We start from the raw sequence: 15,804 nt of genomic DNA, 5'->3' as shown, positions 1-15,804 counted from the left end.
TTTAACAGGCTTACTCGGTTTGTTTTGGAAAGGAAACCCACCCTGGCTCCTGATTTTGTTTCCATTTCCCAGGTGTCTAGTTAGTTGCAGAGTATCTATCATTCGCTCGCATTGGAGAAGCTTGCCTTTTGGGCTTTCTGAAAGAAATCTTAAGTTGAAAGAACAAACATACTTGGTACATTTTAGAAGGAGATCATGTTTGGGTATTATTCATTCTATAATCTGCTATTTTCCAGTCACATTACTTACTCTGGATTCCTGTAAGTGACAAGCTTTTTGGATGTAGCATTTCCAGACTTCATGGGAGTCAGCCAACATTTATTGGTTGAAGCCACAAAAGCAAACCAAATAAAATCACTCAGCAATGAAACAGAGGTGGTCCACAAGAGCCTCAATTCAGTCTGTTTCTAGCATAACCAAACAAAAGGAAAAATAAAAGTTCACTATGCTTAAACTCTACAGGCACAAAGTGTGCATGAGTATAGTTTACTTCTCAAATTTGAGGATTCAATATCATAATTACATTTCTCTATGCTGAAAAAAGGGTAAAACCTTTACTGCAAATTCTCTGTTTCTTCTGTTGATATCTGCTATGGCTTCCACTGAACAACAAGCTTGCTTCAATGGACTTTTTACCACCACACACATTTACATTTCACTGCTGTATAAACCTTAATCTGACCCCATTCCCATGCATTCCCACAAGTCTTAAGCACTGTGTTATTATACCCTTTGTCTAACTTAATGGTGGGCGGGCATGCTGGCACTGAATAAAAAATGCCAAAGAATAAATAAATGTGAGAAAAGTTTAATCTTAAATCCTCTCAACGACATGGGTTCATGCCAGATACATGGCCCCTTATTTGGCAGCTTTAACAATACTGTTTCAATAGGCTTAAACCTCTACGTCCTCACATACTGCATGTTGATTTGGTTGTAGTGGAAATAAAAAAAGAATCACATTTAATGTAAAAGTCGTATTCTTTATTTCGAACTGTTTTGTTGTAAAAAGGTAGCCTACATGGCGATAAGATACAAAAATACCTTCACTTTTTTCATGCAGAAGTGTTTACAAATGCACAAATGTGAGACAAGTTTAGCTTTTACAAACAAGTAATCACAATTTTTTCACATGTAGCCTGCAGTAAGTACCATAAGTCAGTGCCCAGGGTTACAAAAAGTAAAACACGAAATATCAAATCATTGTTGTAACGGTACCTAAAAAGGGTGCTGTCGTCTAGTTGATTTCTTTATTACCAGACAATGGTTCAGATCATAGTTGCTGCAGCACGGCTTTTAATGAATCGTTAGCTAAGAGGGACCATCAGTATTACTTACTGTGATATTAAATGCTCTGTTTGTCTTAGGGAAGGACTACAAATGTGAGACAATCAGGGGTATAAAAGGTTGTGTTCAGGGTATCAGAGGAACATCTGTACGTATTCTGCATTCACTATGGCTGAAATCGTGCTGGTTTGTATTCTTTTCTAAAAACTACATTTCACCCAAAATAATCTGCAAGTGAGAGGATTAGTTTTTCCGTCTTTAAAAATCAACATGTCATGGAAGAAACTATCACAACATGCTTTATAATAAATGTTAAAACAAGCATGGTTACAATAGTACAACTGTCTTTCAAATGGTAACGAAGATGATGTAATGGGAGCTATAGATGCAGAATAGATCACAGTCCATCAAGACATTTAAATTCATTTTCTTGTTAAACAGTACATTTCTCAGGTTGAAAATATGTCTAGAGCTTTACAGGGCAAAAAGAGCTTTACTCTTATAAGAGAATGATCCAGTTTAATGCTCAATTAAATCGCTCAATAGTGGTAGTTTTGTTCATGAGTCTTTAATCAATCTTAGGTATTTCATCGATGTGATACTTGATAAATGCATAGCTTATTACATTGGTCTTTTCTTAAGATAATTTTCAAAGTAGCAAATATCATCTGCACATGAGCATGAATGCAATTAATCTTGAACTTCACACATCTGATCATTCAGTGGAGGACAAACCAAACTGAGATAATGTTTCACAACAATCAAGTCACATCACTCATATTAACAGTGTCACATTTACCCCAACAGTCTGTTTAAAATTAATGAATGCACAGTAGAGAAAAACAAAACTTAATGGCTACAGAATATTTAGTCAGTCATTGCATATGGAAGTAAGATGTACAGTATTTGTTTTTAAGGAGTTAAAGAGGGTTATCACAGCTTCAGAAAGGTATTGAGATCATGCTAGGTAAGATCCAAAGCTAATCTGCTTTGTTGTTGTTTTTATTTATTATGGTTGTTGCTGCTCTTTGGTGGTTATGACTTCCATTTTCCTAGCTAAAGCCTTACTGCTCCTTGAAACAGTAGACACCATAAGACTTTTGAGTCTTGTCTGGGAATCCAAGAAGGCGAACTGCAGCTTCTTCGGGGCTGCAGTTCTTGCGGGGCTTGGAAATGGGGTAGCGGACACTTGCGTCAGCCAACCATCCGGCATCGCAGCGATCGTAGCTATCAAGCTTCCAGGCGGAGTATATGTGGCCCACCTTGGCGATCTCTGCACCATCGTCTAAGCATGCCTGCACGGCCTCATCAAAGGTCAGCCTGTCGGGTTGAACCAGCCAATAGAAATGTCCTGCAGCAGAGAGAGCAAAATGAATGGTCAGGAAAAAATATAACTATTAGTAGGTTTCAAGTAGCGTTGAGTATACTCTTCCCACATTGGTCAACCAAACTAGGCCATTGATAGCCACATTTTTACAGAACCATACATGTCATGTGTTTTCTGGTGTAGGAACAACGAATACAAAATGTATTAAAATTAGGGAATGGTTAACAAATAAAAAGAACTTACCTGTGAGAGCACTAGAAAAGCAGAACACGTCAAATCGGCTGATCTGTTTATCACGGCGGCCATAGCTTCTCAGGCCTGGCCCGTTGTTGGTACCTCCACAAGGCCCTCTGGGGTTGTTGATGGGGTACTGTACTGTGCCATCACTGAGCCAACCAGCATTGCACCAGTCCAGGCCGCCCTTCCAGGCATCAAATAGCTGATCAAAGGTGGCGACAGAAGCATTTTGCTTCTGACAGGCCTGCACAGCATCGTCGAAGTTCAGATTGTAGCGGGTAACAAGTGGGGTATATGGGAACACAACGCCTGAGCAAAGCAGAAAAGATACAAATGTACATGTGAAGTGAAAGGCAGTTGTCTCATACACCAAACTTTGTATAATATTGGGCTTCTCTATCACTCTGCATGAATTAAAGGATCGTCTTATGTAAACTAAAGGCATACAATGTGCTAATAATTAGACACCAAAGAAATCAGTCAGTCAGTTGTTTGAGGACATGGGCTGGAAAACATAGAAAATGTTTTCCGTTTACTGTTGTTGAACACTATTAAAATGTAATCTTGGCTGAATCATTACCGCAGTTTGGATATAACAGCAGAGGCTGATTGTTTATCTTTCTTTTCGTTTTACCACAAGAAAAGAAAATGTGGATGTTTTCAATAACTCAATAAACAAAAATACGATGACTAATTCTGATTCATGTTTTATATGGAAATGTATGTGCACACTGTTGAAAGAACTCCTATTGTAATCACAGTTGGTATATTAACTCATTATTAGGCCTATCCCTAAGATTAGTTTCTCAACAGATAAAGAGGATTTACCGTCAATCAGACCACCCAACACTTCCAAGGAAACCTCTTGCATGGAGTCTTCTACTCCGTTGATGATCTCACATTCGTACTTTCCTACGTCATCCCTGGAGAAGTCAGTTATTACTATGGAGGCATCTTCATTGTCGAGCTCCTGCAAAAAGACACGGTTCTCGAAGCCTCCATAGGTTTTCTTATGGAATCCCATTGAAAGCAGAACATCCTTATTCAGTGCTTCATCATCTTCCACCTTGGTCCATTTGATTCGCATACCATTGTTACCAAAGGCCATGGCATCTTGGGACAGGAGTCTGCAGGGCAGAGTGACGTTGGAACCGAGGTCTGCGAATACCTTAACTGGAAAAAAGGAGAACATTATATAACCTCTTTGAGATTTAGAGTGGTAGTGTTATGGGTTATGATACTTGTACATATGCTGGAAAATATGATTTATTCATTTGATTACAGCTCTATTTTAGACTTTGTTTCCAAATATTACAGCCACAAATAAATAAAAAAATAAATAAAAAACGACCTTTCCAATATCTACCTCCTTTTTGGTCACCCTTTTTGCCCTGGAGCCAATCCTCCTCTTCAGTCTCCTTCCTATTCTTGTCAATCCTGGTTCTAATAAACCTTTGGTTCCTTAGCATTAACCTTCAAAATAAAGCTCTTATCTTTCATCTGCTCTATCTGATAAGATAATATAGTTAATGATATATAGAATTCAGCTGTCATAATTGTAAGCATATATATTTGTTGCACTCCTGTCCAGACTAGGCCAGCCTTCACCCCTCTATGCAGGTCATTTGTTCCTCTCTATGGGTTCCCACAATCTTGCTGACCTCCATGTTTAGACCTCACAGGGCTTGCTTAGTTAAGAGGACCCCAGCCAGCATGGCTGTCTGTGCCAGGCAATAATAAGCACCAGATGGATGGATGTACACAACCCCTGACCCCCACCACTGCAGGTACAGCCTTGAACACTCAACCTTGTAAGTGGAGTCAAATCCTGTCAAGGACTTGTAAGAGAATATGGTAATTATATACCTGAATAAATGAACTTGCTTTGTGGCTATCAGTAGTCTGCAGGTATAACTAGTTATCTAATGCAACCAAGCCGTTGTTGGAATCCTGGTTCACTGCCATTGCCATAAAAAAAAAAAACCTTGCTCTGTTTCAAGTGTTTTTCCTTCCAACTTACTCAAAATGGATGAACTCAGTCTAAACCAGTCTGTTTCTCTTTTCTGATGGATGATGCCAGTAGTTGTGTTTGAAGCGACTCAGTTAAGTAGAAACACCAAAGCCATGAATTGAATATTGTGTCACTGGCTCCACAACAGGGAAATGTTTCCCAGATGGGCAATAAAGGAACTAATAGAAGCCACTGGCCTGCTAGCTCTGATCAAACCATTCCTCCTCCCCCAGCAACCACACACAAACGCACACACACACACACACACACACACACACACACACACACACACACACACACACACACACACACACACACACACACACACACACACACACACACACACACACACACACACACACACACACACACACACACGAGACACACACACACACACACACACACACACACACACACACACACACACACACAAATATGGACGATGAAATTGCTTCTAATCAACCCCATGCCTAAACTGTCCCAAACCTCCTCTCTAAGCACACAGTACTCGTGTGTCTGGACTTTATTCAGTGGTACTAAGATCATTAGTATTGAGCTCTCCTGCAGAAAGATTTAATTAGCAGAAGCACTGCTGACATACCTAATCCACCCTTCAGTCAAACCTCTTGCCATTTCTTCTTCCACTTCTTTTCAATTTCTTTTCATTACACTGCAAACATTCTCATATGCCAGACTACTCCTATTACCTCATCATCACACCCAGTAGCCCCATTCACCTCTTGACTGTTCACAAGATGCCAGGTATTTTATGAGCACCCCCTTTTTTTCCACTGCTAATTACTAATGTCTTCGAAAGCAGATTTTTTAAAAGCAGTCTGGACAAGGGACCCCTTGCCCATTCTGTCAGTGAGGAATGACTCACAGCCTCGCAGTGCCTCATAAATTCTCCACATGGGTAGCAGTTACATGAGGTGCATTTGAAACCTGTGGGACCCAGAATGACTAATCCGCTCATCAAAGCCCTGGCCAAGGTGAAGCCGATGGTGACGTCATCACCAGCTCACCAGATGTGCAGCTTTCAGACATGTATGCCTTCAAATGTCCACATTTTTAAACATTACTTGGTATTAAAGAGAAGCTCATAAAGGAGTTCATTTTGCTGTATTTGCTCTGTAAATGGACAAACACCAACCCCTGCATGCAGTTTCTAACCCTGTAATGTGAGATAGAAGGGGATTGATTAAGCATCAAAGCGCCAACATAATGCTGAAAAAAGTTTGAAATTATTTACCATTTACAGACCAACTTAATACCTTATAGATCACTTAATGTCTCTTTGAAATGGAGAAACCTTGCAGGAACCATTACCTACAGTAATGGTTCCTGCGAGACAGCAGTAGCAGACAGAGGAACAGGCATGTTCAAAGCGATTCAACACTCTTTCCTGCTCCTACAGTTACCAGCAGACATGTCCCACGGGAGAATGTGGCCCCGACCATGTGGGGCTCACTGCACTCATAAAGTAGCAGCCGGTTGTGTGTACTTAGCCTTTCAGGAGAAGGAAGCCATTCTTTTCGTTGTCACACCTCACGCACATCCTATTTATATAAGTCTCTCTGAGGTCAAAGGCTGTGTCACATTTAACATAAAAATGTCTGTCAAATAATTATGAACGGATTCCATCAGAAATCTCTGTGGGGTGCATGCGGCTTGGGATGAAAACGCGGCAAAGTAAATGAATACGTGGGCATGACAATAAAAAGCCCCGCAGCTGCAGCCAAGACCCGCTGCCATTTTATTCTCTCTGACTGTGTTAAAGGAGGTAATAGCAAGGGATTGGAACCATCTGCTTAATCGTAACACCAAACTGTAAATTAACAACAACATTACTGTGGTCCAAGTTTACTCAGTGACCTGAATCAACAAAAGTGTAATTATGTTGTTAAAAACTCTAAGCATAATTTGCACTTTAGGTTATTGAATGAACAAAATGTTAATTTGGCTCAAATCCCTCCTCTGTGAAAGGATGGACATCAGGGAGTAATCACTGCCTCTGTATGCAACAATGTGCCACACCCACTGACAGAGTATAGATGTGGGATGATTTGCGATATCCCACAGCTTTGTTTTGTTCTGCTGCTGGCCTCTTTTGTTAATATGGAAAAATAATTAACAAGCACAGCTGCACAACTTATTCCAATAAACTCTTTCCTTCTCCCTGTCATGCAGGACATGCACAGGGTGTGGGAGTGCATGGCTCTTTTGGGTACACTTTTGCAATCCTCACACATGTACAGCAGACTATCATCAATGTCTAACACTAACACAAATGCAAAAGCACCAAAAATGCTCCGTCAACGTCCTTTCTCCTAGCCTAAACACATTTTCAACTGAGCCCACCGCCCCAACCCATTTCCGGCCAAGCTCCATTTTTCCACCCAGCCCTAGCAACGGGGCCAAGCCTCAGTACCCAACAACTACATTGAGCATTAGACTTAGCAGACTATTACCTCACAGGGAAAGACAGAGTCATTTGGCTGCTGTTCAGCATGGGGCCCTTATGTTTGGCTGCGGGACATTAATCTTAACTCTGCTCCTGTCAGGCTGCCTGTTGCCATGGTGGATTTCCATAACCATCAGTGCCAGAGTGAGTCAGTATAGGTATAAGAAAAGGCAACGCCCCGTGAACAAACTACCCTGCTCATATGGCCAATAAAAGCTATACTATATGATTACGTTTGCCTGAGCCTTGCCAAAGTGTTTATATCATGCAGACAATGAGGTCATATATAAACATATTTGTACTGTATAGTCACATACACACACACACAAACCTGTGACATCACTGGCTGCTAATGGGAGCATTTCCAATGTTTGTATTAAGTGAAACTTTTCTCCCCATAGACAAACCGTTTCCTCCCGTCTTGGAACAGAGAGAGCTGAGACGCCCTTAATTTGACATCCACTGAGTCAGCTAGCAGGGCTGCTGAAAGCACATTACATATCACTCATATGACATGGCTCCTAGCTTTCTTTCACCACAGCGGTATATATATTCAGGTTGATGCAGCAACCATCTCAGTGTGTCGTCCTGAAGGCTGGTGTGAATTTGAATTATGACAGCCTTATGGATGGAATGCAGGTGCTCTTTGATACAGACATCCTTCTAGGGTTTCATTTGTGTGTCTGCCGCAGGAACAAGCAGGACAAACCACCGACAAGATTACAAGAAAAATGAGAGAAAGCCAAGACTTTACTGTGGGAATTTCCTGACTGTTTTGGCACTATAGTGAGGATTTATATCCAAAAATGGACAAGTAGTACTAGCCAAGTTTTAGCCACTGAGGAACCTGTGACTAATTTTAGTACACACAGTATTTGTGGTGTGGTTTTCATTCAGTAGTGTGGACAGTGAGCCTGAATGGTACTGTTATTTACCGTTTACAGCCAGTTCATCCTGTGGTCGTCTGTTTGCAGCTTGTCAATGGTGAGTTACACTGTGTGTGTATGTGTGTGTGCATGTTACCCCAGAGACGCCTCTGTTACCTACTGCTACAAAGAGCCTGTTGTTACACAAGGCTGAGATGAGGTACCACGTTTTTCAGGTCCTTTACATTTATCTCTTTTCTTTATGCATGGTAAGAGTCTTGCACACATACAGACATATGCATTCACAATAGTCACAATAGACTCACATATTTAAATATCAAACTTTTTTCTATATGAATACTTTTCTTACCTTTTAGTTGGGATGCAGAGCCTGTTGGCAGACTGAACGCACTGCCAGCCAGGGTCAGGGAGATAATTGTGATGCACAGCAGACTCGTCATTTTCTCTTTTGCACAAAAGGCCCTCTCTAGTAAAAACATGTAATATATAAACCTTGATAGGAAAAACTGCACTGAGTTGTCTTAAATAGTTTAGGAGAGCCAAATATTAGCTTTTACAACTTTTCCTCTGCTTTATATTAATTTAGCTGTCCCTCTTTTGTCTGTCTTTATGCAGCAGCCGCCGGTGGTGCTACTGGAAAGTTTGGGCTCCTTAGAGGTCCTGACAAGTGGCTTTTATTGTAGCCTTACACGATTGAGACCACTCCCCCTCCCCTCAGCCCATCACCATGCACAGCTCCATACTGGCTCCCCTTTGCCACATTATTTAGGAAAAACTCCCTTCTCTTCCCCCTGAGAGACCGAAGCATACAGCAGAATTACAAGTTCAATTACCCAGCAGATCATTATCCAGAGTATTGTGTGCATTGAATCGAAGTTAAACTACAATTAACCCATTAGTAATGCAATGCAGAAAATGTTAGACAACTTAGGCATGATCTTTTTTAGTTAAGATATACATTTAAAACTATTTTGCACCACATCCATTGTCACATGACTAGGTATGTCAGTTTAATAACTCTGACTCATTCTGGTGTGTACACCCCCATTTAATCATGTCCATTTTATGTGACGTTGGCTGGCTTCAATAACACTAAATCAAAGTTAATATGTTCAAAATTGTCATGCACCACTCTGAACTCTGTAAATGCCCTGGCCTCTGTCCACGCACACACACACACACACACACACACACACACACACACACACACACACACACACACACACACACACACACACACACACACACACACACACACACACACACACACACACACACACACACACACACACACACACACACACACACACACACATTTCTTGGAGACTTATCCTAACCTTAACCATAACCAACACATGCCTAACCCTAACCCTAATCAAGTCTTCACCCTAAAATTAATGATTCCCCTCATGGGGACCTCCAATTTGTCCCCATAAGGGAGTCGAGTCCCCACACGTGAATGTGTAAACAGATTTAGGTTGATGCTAGGCCACACACACACACACACACACACACACACACACACACACACACACACACACACACACACACACACACACACACACACACACACACACCACCACCTCCTCCTCCTCCTCCTCCTCCTCCTCCTCCTCCTTTCCTTCTATAAATATTGCTCTCCTCTTCACTTTATTTCCCCTACCATTCATTCTATACAAACATTTTTAGTTGCAACATCTGTAAACAAGAAGGTAAATGCCCAATTAAGTTGATAGCCAGACTCCCAGTTGGAAAACTTCCATGGTTGCTGTATATATTGTGTGAGCATTTTTATCAGTTTTGTCTGATGCTGTAGCAGAGTAACAGCAGAGTAACTCTAAGTACATTAACAACCAGCCATGAGCACAGGGAAGCTGTGTGGTCTCTCCTAAAAGTTTTCTCAGCCGCCCAGATTGTCTTAGGATGATGGCAAGACTGGGAGTGGAGCGACACGCTGCAGATGCTGTTCTGGACCTCTCCGTCACTAGAGTTATTACAGCTGGGACAGCTCAAGCTGTTTTCTTTCTCTCTGTCCCTCTCTTTCTCTTCTCTGCCCCGTCTGCCAATCTTTCAAACCCTGCAGAGATGTCAACAGAATACATGGTGGGCCTCTGTTGTATATTCTAAAGTCCCAACATACCCTGGGCATATCCTCTCTGCCCCTGCCTCCAAATCCTCTGGAGATCTAAGGAACTTTTACATAACATGGCTAAAGGTCCCAGTACACAAAGGTGAAATGATAAACATACTTGGCTCCAGTGTGAGGGCACATAAACTCCAGACACAGGCTGTGAGTTTCAACTAGAGCTGCAATCACCTATGGCAGCATCTGTAAGATACTTAGAGAATATCAAAGCCGATGTAGACCCCAATTATGGCAATTTAACTGTTTACGGCAAGATTGCTGCCTAAAAGCGAGCGCTTCCATACCCTCCAGCAACCAATCATTTGTGAGCACATTATGTGTTAACATGTGTTTGAAAAGAAAGACTTTTTTTTTACAATATTCTCATTCAGTCATGCTTGACCATAAAATACAAAGAAGAATGGATTAGAGCCTTTTGCAGTGTTAGTGAAGGGTGTGCATGCATGATGGAAGTGTTACTTGGCTTAACATGTGTAGCCAATCTATCAACAGATATCTAACTCACATTATGAAACTGTAAATATTTGGGCAGTCAACATAATTGTTTTTGAAAGAGCTACAGTGCTGATTTGGGTTTGGAGACACTACATGGTTTGCACTCATTGCTGGATTTCTGCTCTGCTTGAAAAACCGCTCAGTCTTCTATTCTGATTAAACATGAGTGATGAAATGCAACATAATGTTATTATTTACAGCTGCCTAAAGGGAAACACATACAGTACTAATAATGAACAAATATGACTGATTCATAAGCAGTAATGATTAGATAGATACGTTTTTTTTTCTTCCATCTGAATGTCTTCCTCGTACAGGAGTGAACATAATGATGGATTATTGTCCAGACGAAGACCTGACTGAAGAACTTTGACTACATTTCCTTCCAATTTAAGGTAGATTTCACCAGCATTTCCAGATGATTACAAAACATGATAATGCAAATTCCAATGCAAATCCATCACACTGGGTTCATCAATATCATGTTGCCGTTGTTCTCCACTCAAGTTCAGGTTCTCTGTGTCTTGTGTCACATTTCTTTTATGGGCGCCATGATCACTTCGCCAAGTATTTTTTGCAATGTGAATTTTGACATATTGGCTTTTAGAATTACTTTTCCGCCTTGGCTTGGAATGCAAAACTTGAAAGTGTTCATAAACAATTGGTGGATAGAATTGCAGCAACTCAAACTAAACTGTCCAATGCAGAAAATACAGTATTCGACTCCAAACATTTCGGAACCCACAAAGTACTTTTCTCAATACATAGACCTAGCTCTAACCTCAAACATGCAGTATTGAGACATTCTGTTTTGCAAACCTATAGTAGCCCTGAAGATTAGTATTGGCATCCTAAATGAATAGCACTTTTCTGGTTTGGGTAATATTGTGTTAGTACGCCTGTTCAAACAAGACATATTGCAGTAGTGAGAACATGTGTATCTACTTTTGCACATTTCATAATACTGTATAATCGTATGCATCTGTATGCAAGCACATTTGAGAGTACAGAATGTACTGGCCTATGTAGATGTATATTGAATGTCTTGTGACTCAGAGGAGTCCCACCCAGAGACTTCTTCATGGGTCTGCTGAGTCAGAGCCAAGTCTCATGGCCATGAGCGCATTCACAGCTGGATCTCTGCAGCCTGAGCTCCCAGCTCTTGGACGGATGGTACTATTCCTATTAAAACTTAGCGGGTTTTTGGGTCCCGAGCTATCAGAGGCACAAGGAAAGGATGTGTTCAGCAAAGTGACGGTCAGGACCTTTGGGTGCCTCTTATATAAACCTTTCTATAAGGCTGTACAAGAAAAGGTCAAAGCTGAACATGCATGGGTTATCCCCTGTTAGCCTTATTCACATTAGCCAGCGCCAAACATGTGTTCCTCATTATCTGCACCCACGTGATAAGACTTGGAAACTATTTTGTAGATGACGTGGGGATAATATGCTTTTCGCTCCTGGTAATAAGATGAAATAATGAAGATGGTGAAGAAGGTCTGGGTGGGATGAGAAATCAAAAGTGTACATACGTGAGCAGAGCAGTTATGAAGCCATGCAGCTGGTGTGTCACAGTCCCTTCTCAACATTAGATCAGGGAGGCACAGAAAGAGCATGTTTCATGTTGAGTTTTGTAATGGATTTTCTCCGTCATCAAATCCTGAGCAGAGATTGTTTCACACATGGTGGCTTTCACTTGGCTTCTCTGGCCGTTCTATATGCTATTTCTGTGCAGTGGTTGAATGGTGGACAGGGCGGCAGTGGATGCAGCGTTGTGGAACTGGGTTTTGGTCAAAACCATCAATCTGCGATCTTCGACACAAACAGCACTAAAGAAACCCAACAGCTTCAAATGATTCTTCACAGCCCAGTGGATAATAAATCACTGACATGTACATTGTCCTTAATTTTTTACAACTTGTGTTGTATTTCTCATACGAGTGCCTGGGTTCTTGATACTGAAAGTCACATTTGTTTCAAATATCTGTATGTCTACTTCAAGAAAGTAGAGCAGCACTGATTCAAATGGTCCTTGTAAGTTGATTTGGCTGAACTTTATTTTGGAATGTTATCTAGTTTAGGGACGACAACTCTAAATCATTCCTTAGAACAATAGTGAATATTTGTTTTGCTATATTAAGGCATCATATAAGACCTGTGTTATCTTAACATGAACACACAAATTGAACTACTTTACATCATTATATTCTGCTGTGTCACAAGCAGACATTTGTTTCTGCTTTTCTCTCGGTCTCCTTTTTCACCTCTTCCATCTGATGGTTTGCTTTCTTCTTTCACTTAGCAGCCAAGCACTCACCGGGGGGCATGTGGGTGTATGGCTCCATGTTAGCCACAGCTGCAGAAGACTGTGGGAGAGTCTCCGCAGTTAGACAACTTCACTCCAGTTGTGTGAACTCACAATCATGTAGTCTGTTACGATGTATGTTGGAAGCAGGACCCAAATGCAGATATAAACTGAAAAAACTCCTTTATTTCAAGGCTAGGGATATAAACAAAGACAAAACAGAACACTCACCGACGAACTAGTCATGACACAAGACGATCCGACAAAGACAGATAGAAAAACCAGAACTTAAAGACACACAAGACTAATCACACAAACAAGACACAAGTCAGGAGGGAAGAGAAAACACAGGGACACCAGGTGAACACAATCGGGTAAATTAGACACACCAGGGAAACTAACGACAGGGAACCACAGACAGATTTAAACAAGACACAACACAGACAGAAACAGGCAAGACAGGAGGTGAAGACCTTTCAAAATAAAACATGAAACAAAAGACAGAAAAAGACAAGACAAAATACAATACAGACAGATCGTGACAGTACCCCGCACCCCTCAAGGGACGGATCCCAGACGTCCCAAAAAAAGAACACAAAAGTCCAAAACCTCAAGCAGGGTGGGTGGAGAGGTGACTTGAGAGGGGACTCGATAGGGAACTCGAGAGAGAGGGATCTCGAGAGGAGACTTGAGAAGGAACTGGAGAGGAGACTCGAGAGGGAACTAGAGAGGGAACTCGAGAGAAGACTCGAGAGGGAACTCGAGAGGGGCCTCGGGTAGGAACTTGAGAGGGGACTCGGGTAGGACCTGGAGGGGTGACTTGAGAGGGGACTTGAGAGGGGACTTGTGTCGGTCGGTACGCCGACAGGACACGGGGAGCTGGCATCGGCTGGGGAGCCAGCAGGAGACGAGGTGCTGGAGTCGGCCGGTACGCCGACAAGACTCGGGGAGCTGGCGTCGGCTGGGGAGCCAGCAGGAGACGAGGTGCTGGAGTCGGCTGGTACGCCGACAGGACTCGGGGAGCTGGCGTCGGCTGGAGAGCCAGCAGGAGACGAGGTGCTGGAGTCGGCCGGTACGCCGACAGGACACGGGGAGCTGGCGTCGGCCGAAGACGAGGGCCTGGAGTCGAAACCATGGCTGCTGGGGCCAGGACTGAGGCTGGAACCATGGCTGCTGGGGCCAGAACTGGGGCCGGAACCATGGCTGCTGGGGCCAGAACTGGAACCGGAACCATGGCTGTTCGGCGCGGAGCGGAAGCCTGGACCCTGGCTGTGTAAGCCAGGTAATGGAGTATGGAAGCAAAGCTGCGTGGGCCGGTACTGGAGCATGGAGCCATGGCTGCTGGGGCCTGTACTGGGACTGGAACCATGGCTGCTGGGGCCAGAACTGGGGCTGGAACCATGGCTGCTGGGGCCAGAACTGGGGCCGGAACCATGGCTGTGTGGGCCGGTTCTGTAGCCGGAACCATGACTGCTGGGGCTCGGGCTGCTAGCCTGGCCTTGCGACGACTCCTCTTAGCAGCCGCCTGAATACTCCGTGGACCTCCATAAGCCAGACGAGTTCCGGAATACAACTCCTGGACAGGAGCAGGAACTGGGGAAGAAGCACGGGTTTACTTCAGGCGGAACCCACCAAGGCGTATGGTGCCAGGTTGGGAATTGGGAGACATGGAGCTAGCATGCCTGGGGCTAGCAGGCCGTTTCAAGGAAGTCCAAAATCCAGTCAGGTAAGAATTCAACAAAACATAGTTTCTCTGCTGCCAACCGGTGCGCCTCTACCAGAGCGGCCCTCTTCTGCCGAACACTGGACGCTCCCTTCCACCAATCGAAGCAGCAAGCCAGATAGAAGGTAAAATGCTGTAATTCTACCTCCCATGGATCATCTACTGGGTCCATTTGTTGGTCGGTTCGTAATGTTACAATGTATGTTGGAAGCAGGACCCAAATGCAGATATAAACTGAAAAAACTCCTTTATTTCAAGGCTAGGGATATAAACAAAGACAAACCAGAACACTCACCGGCGAACTAGTCATGACACAAGACGAACCGACAAAGACAGACAGAAAAACCAGAACTTAAATACACACAAGACTAATCATACAAACAAGACACAGGTGAGGAGGGAGGAGAAAACACAGGGACACCAGGTGAACACAATCGGGTAAATTAGACACACCAGGGAAACTAACGACAGGGAACCACAGACAGATTTAAACAAGACACAACACAGACAGAAACAGGCAAGACAGGAGGTGAAGACCTTTCAAAATAAAGCATGAAACAAAAGACAGAAAAAGACAAGACAAAATACAATACAGACAGATTGTGACATAGTCGATGGTGGTTGTTCAGCTTTAGGAGCCTGGATAATGTCCTCAACCATAATTACGTTTTTGTTTGAGTAGATAAAATAAATACATATATCAATTTAAATCGCTTAAGATAAGACATACCTTTATTACTTAAAGGTCACCTATTGTGCAAAATCCACTTGTTCATGTATTTTATACATAAACATGTGTGTAAAGAGATTCTGAAAGATTCAGGAAAAAAGATTCACTCACTTTTTGTCCTGATCCATTTATATAAAAACCTGTTTGAAAATGATCTGATGAGATTTTGGCCACTTTATGATGTCATAACGA

At 42.6% G+C, this 15,804-nt stretch overlaps 1 protein-coding gene across 1 annotated transcript; it reads right to left on the bottom strand.

Moving 5' to 3' along the window:
• Nucleotides 1–962: 962 nt before the first annotated feature.
• LOC117453023 (hyaluronan and proteoglycan link protein 1-like) lies at nucleotides 963–8,854 on the bottom strand. Its single transcript, XM_034091867.2, has 4 exons — nucleotides 8,563–8,854; nucleotides 3,680–4,024; nucleotides 2,858–3,160; nucleotides 963–2,638 (listed from the first exon to the last, which is right to left on the bottom strand). Exons 1-4 carry the CDS (start codon nucleotides 8,690–8,692, stop codon nucleotides 2,352–2,354), a joined length of 1,065 nt encoding a protein of 354 aa, XP_033947758.1. The 5' UTR covers nucleotides 8,693–8,854; the 3' UTR covers nucleotides 963–2,351.
• Nucleotides 8,855–15,804: the final 6,950 nt, after the last annotated feature.

Source organism: Pseudochaenichthys georgianus, chromosome 9 (genome assembly GCF_902827115.2).
Source record: "Pseudochaenichthys georgianus chromosome 9, fPseGeo1.2, whole genome shotgun sequence".
In the NCBI taxonomy this organism is placed as follows: domain Eukaryota; kingdom Metazoa; phylum Chordata; class Actinopteri; order Perciformes; family Channichthyidae; genus Pseudochaenichthys; species Pseudochaenichthys georgianus.
The sequence above is the reverse complement of the archived record's forward strand: the minus strand, read 5'-3'. Positions and strand labels throughout refer to the sequence as shown.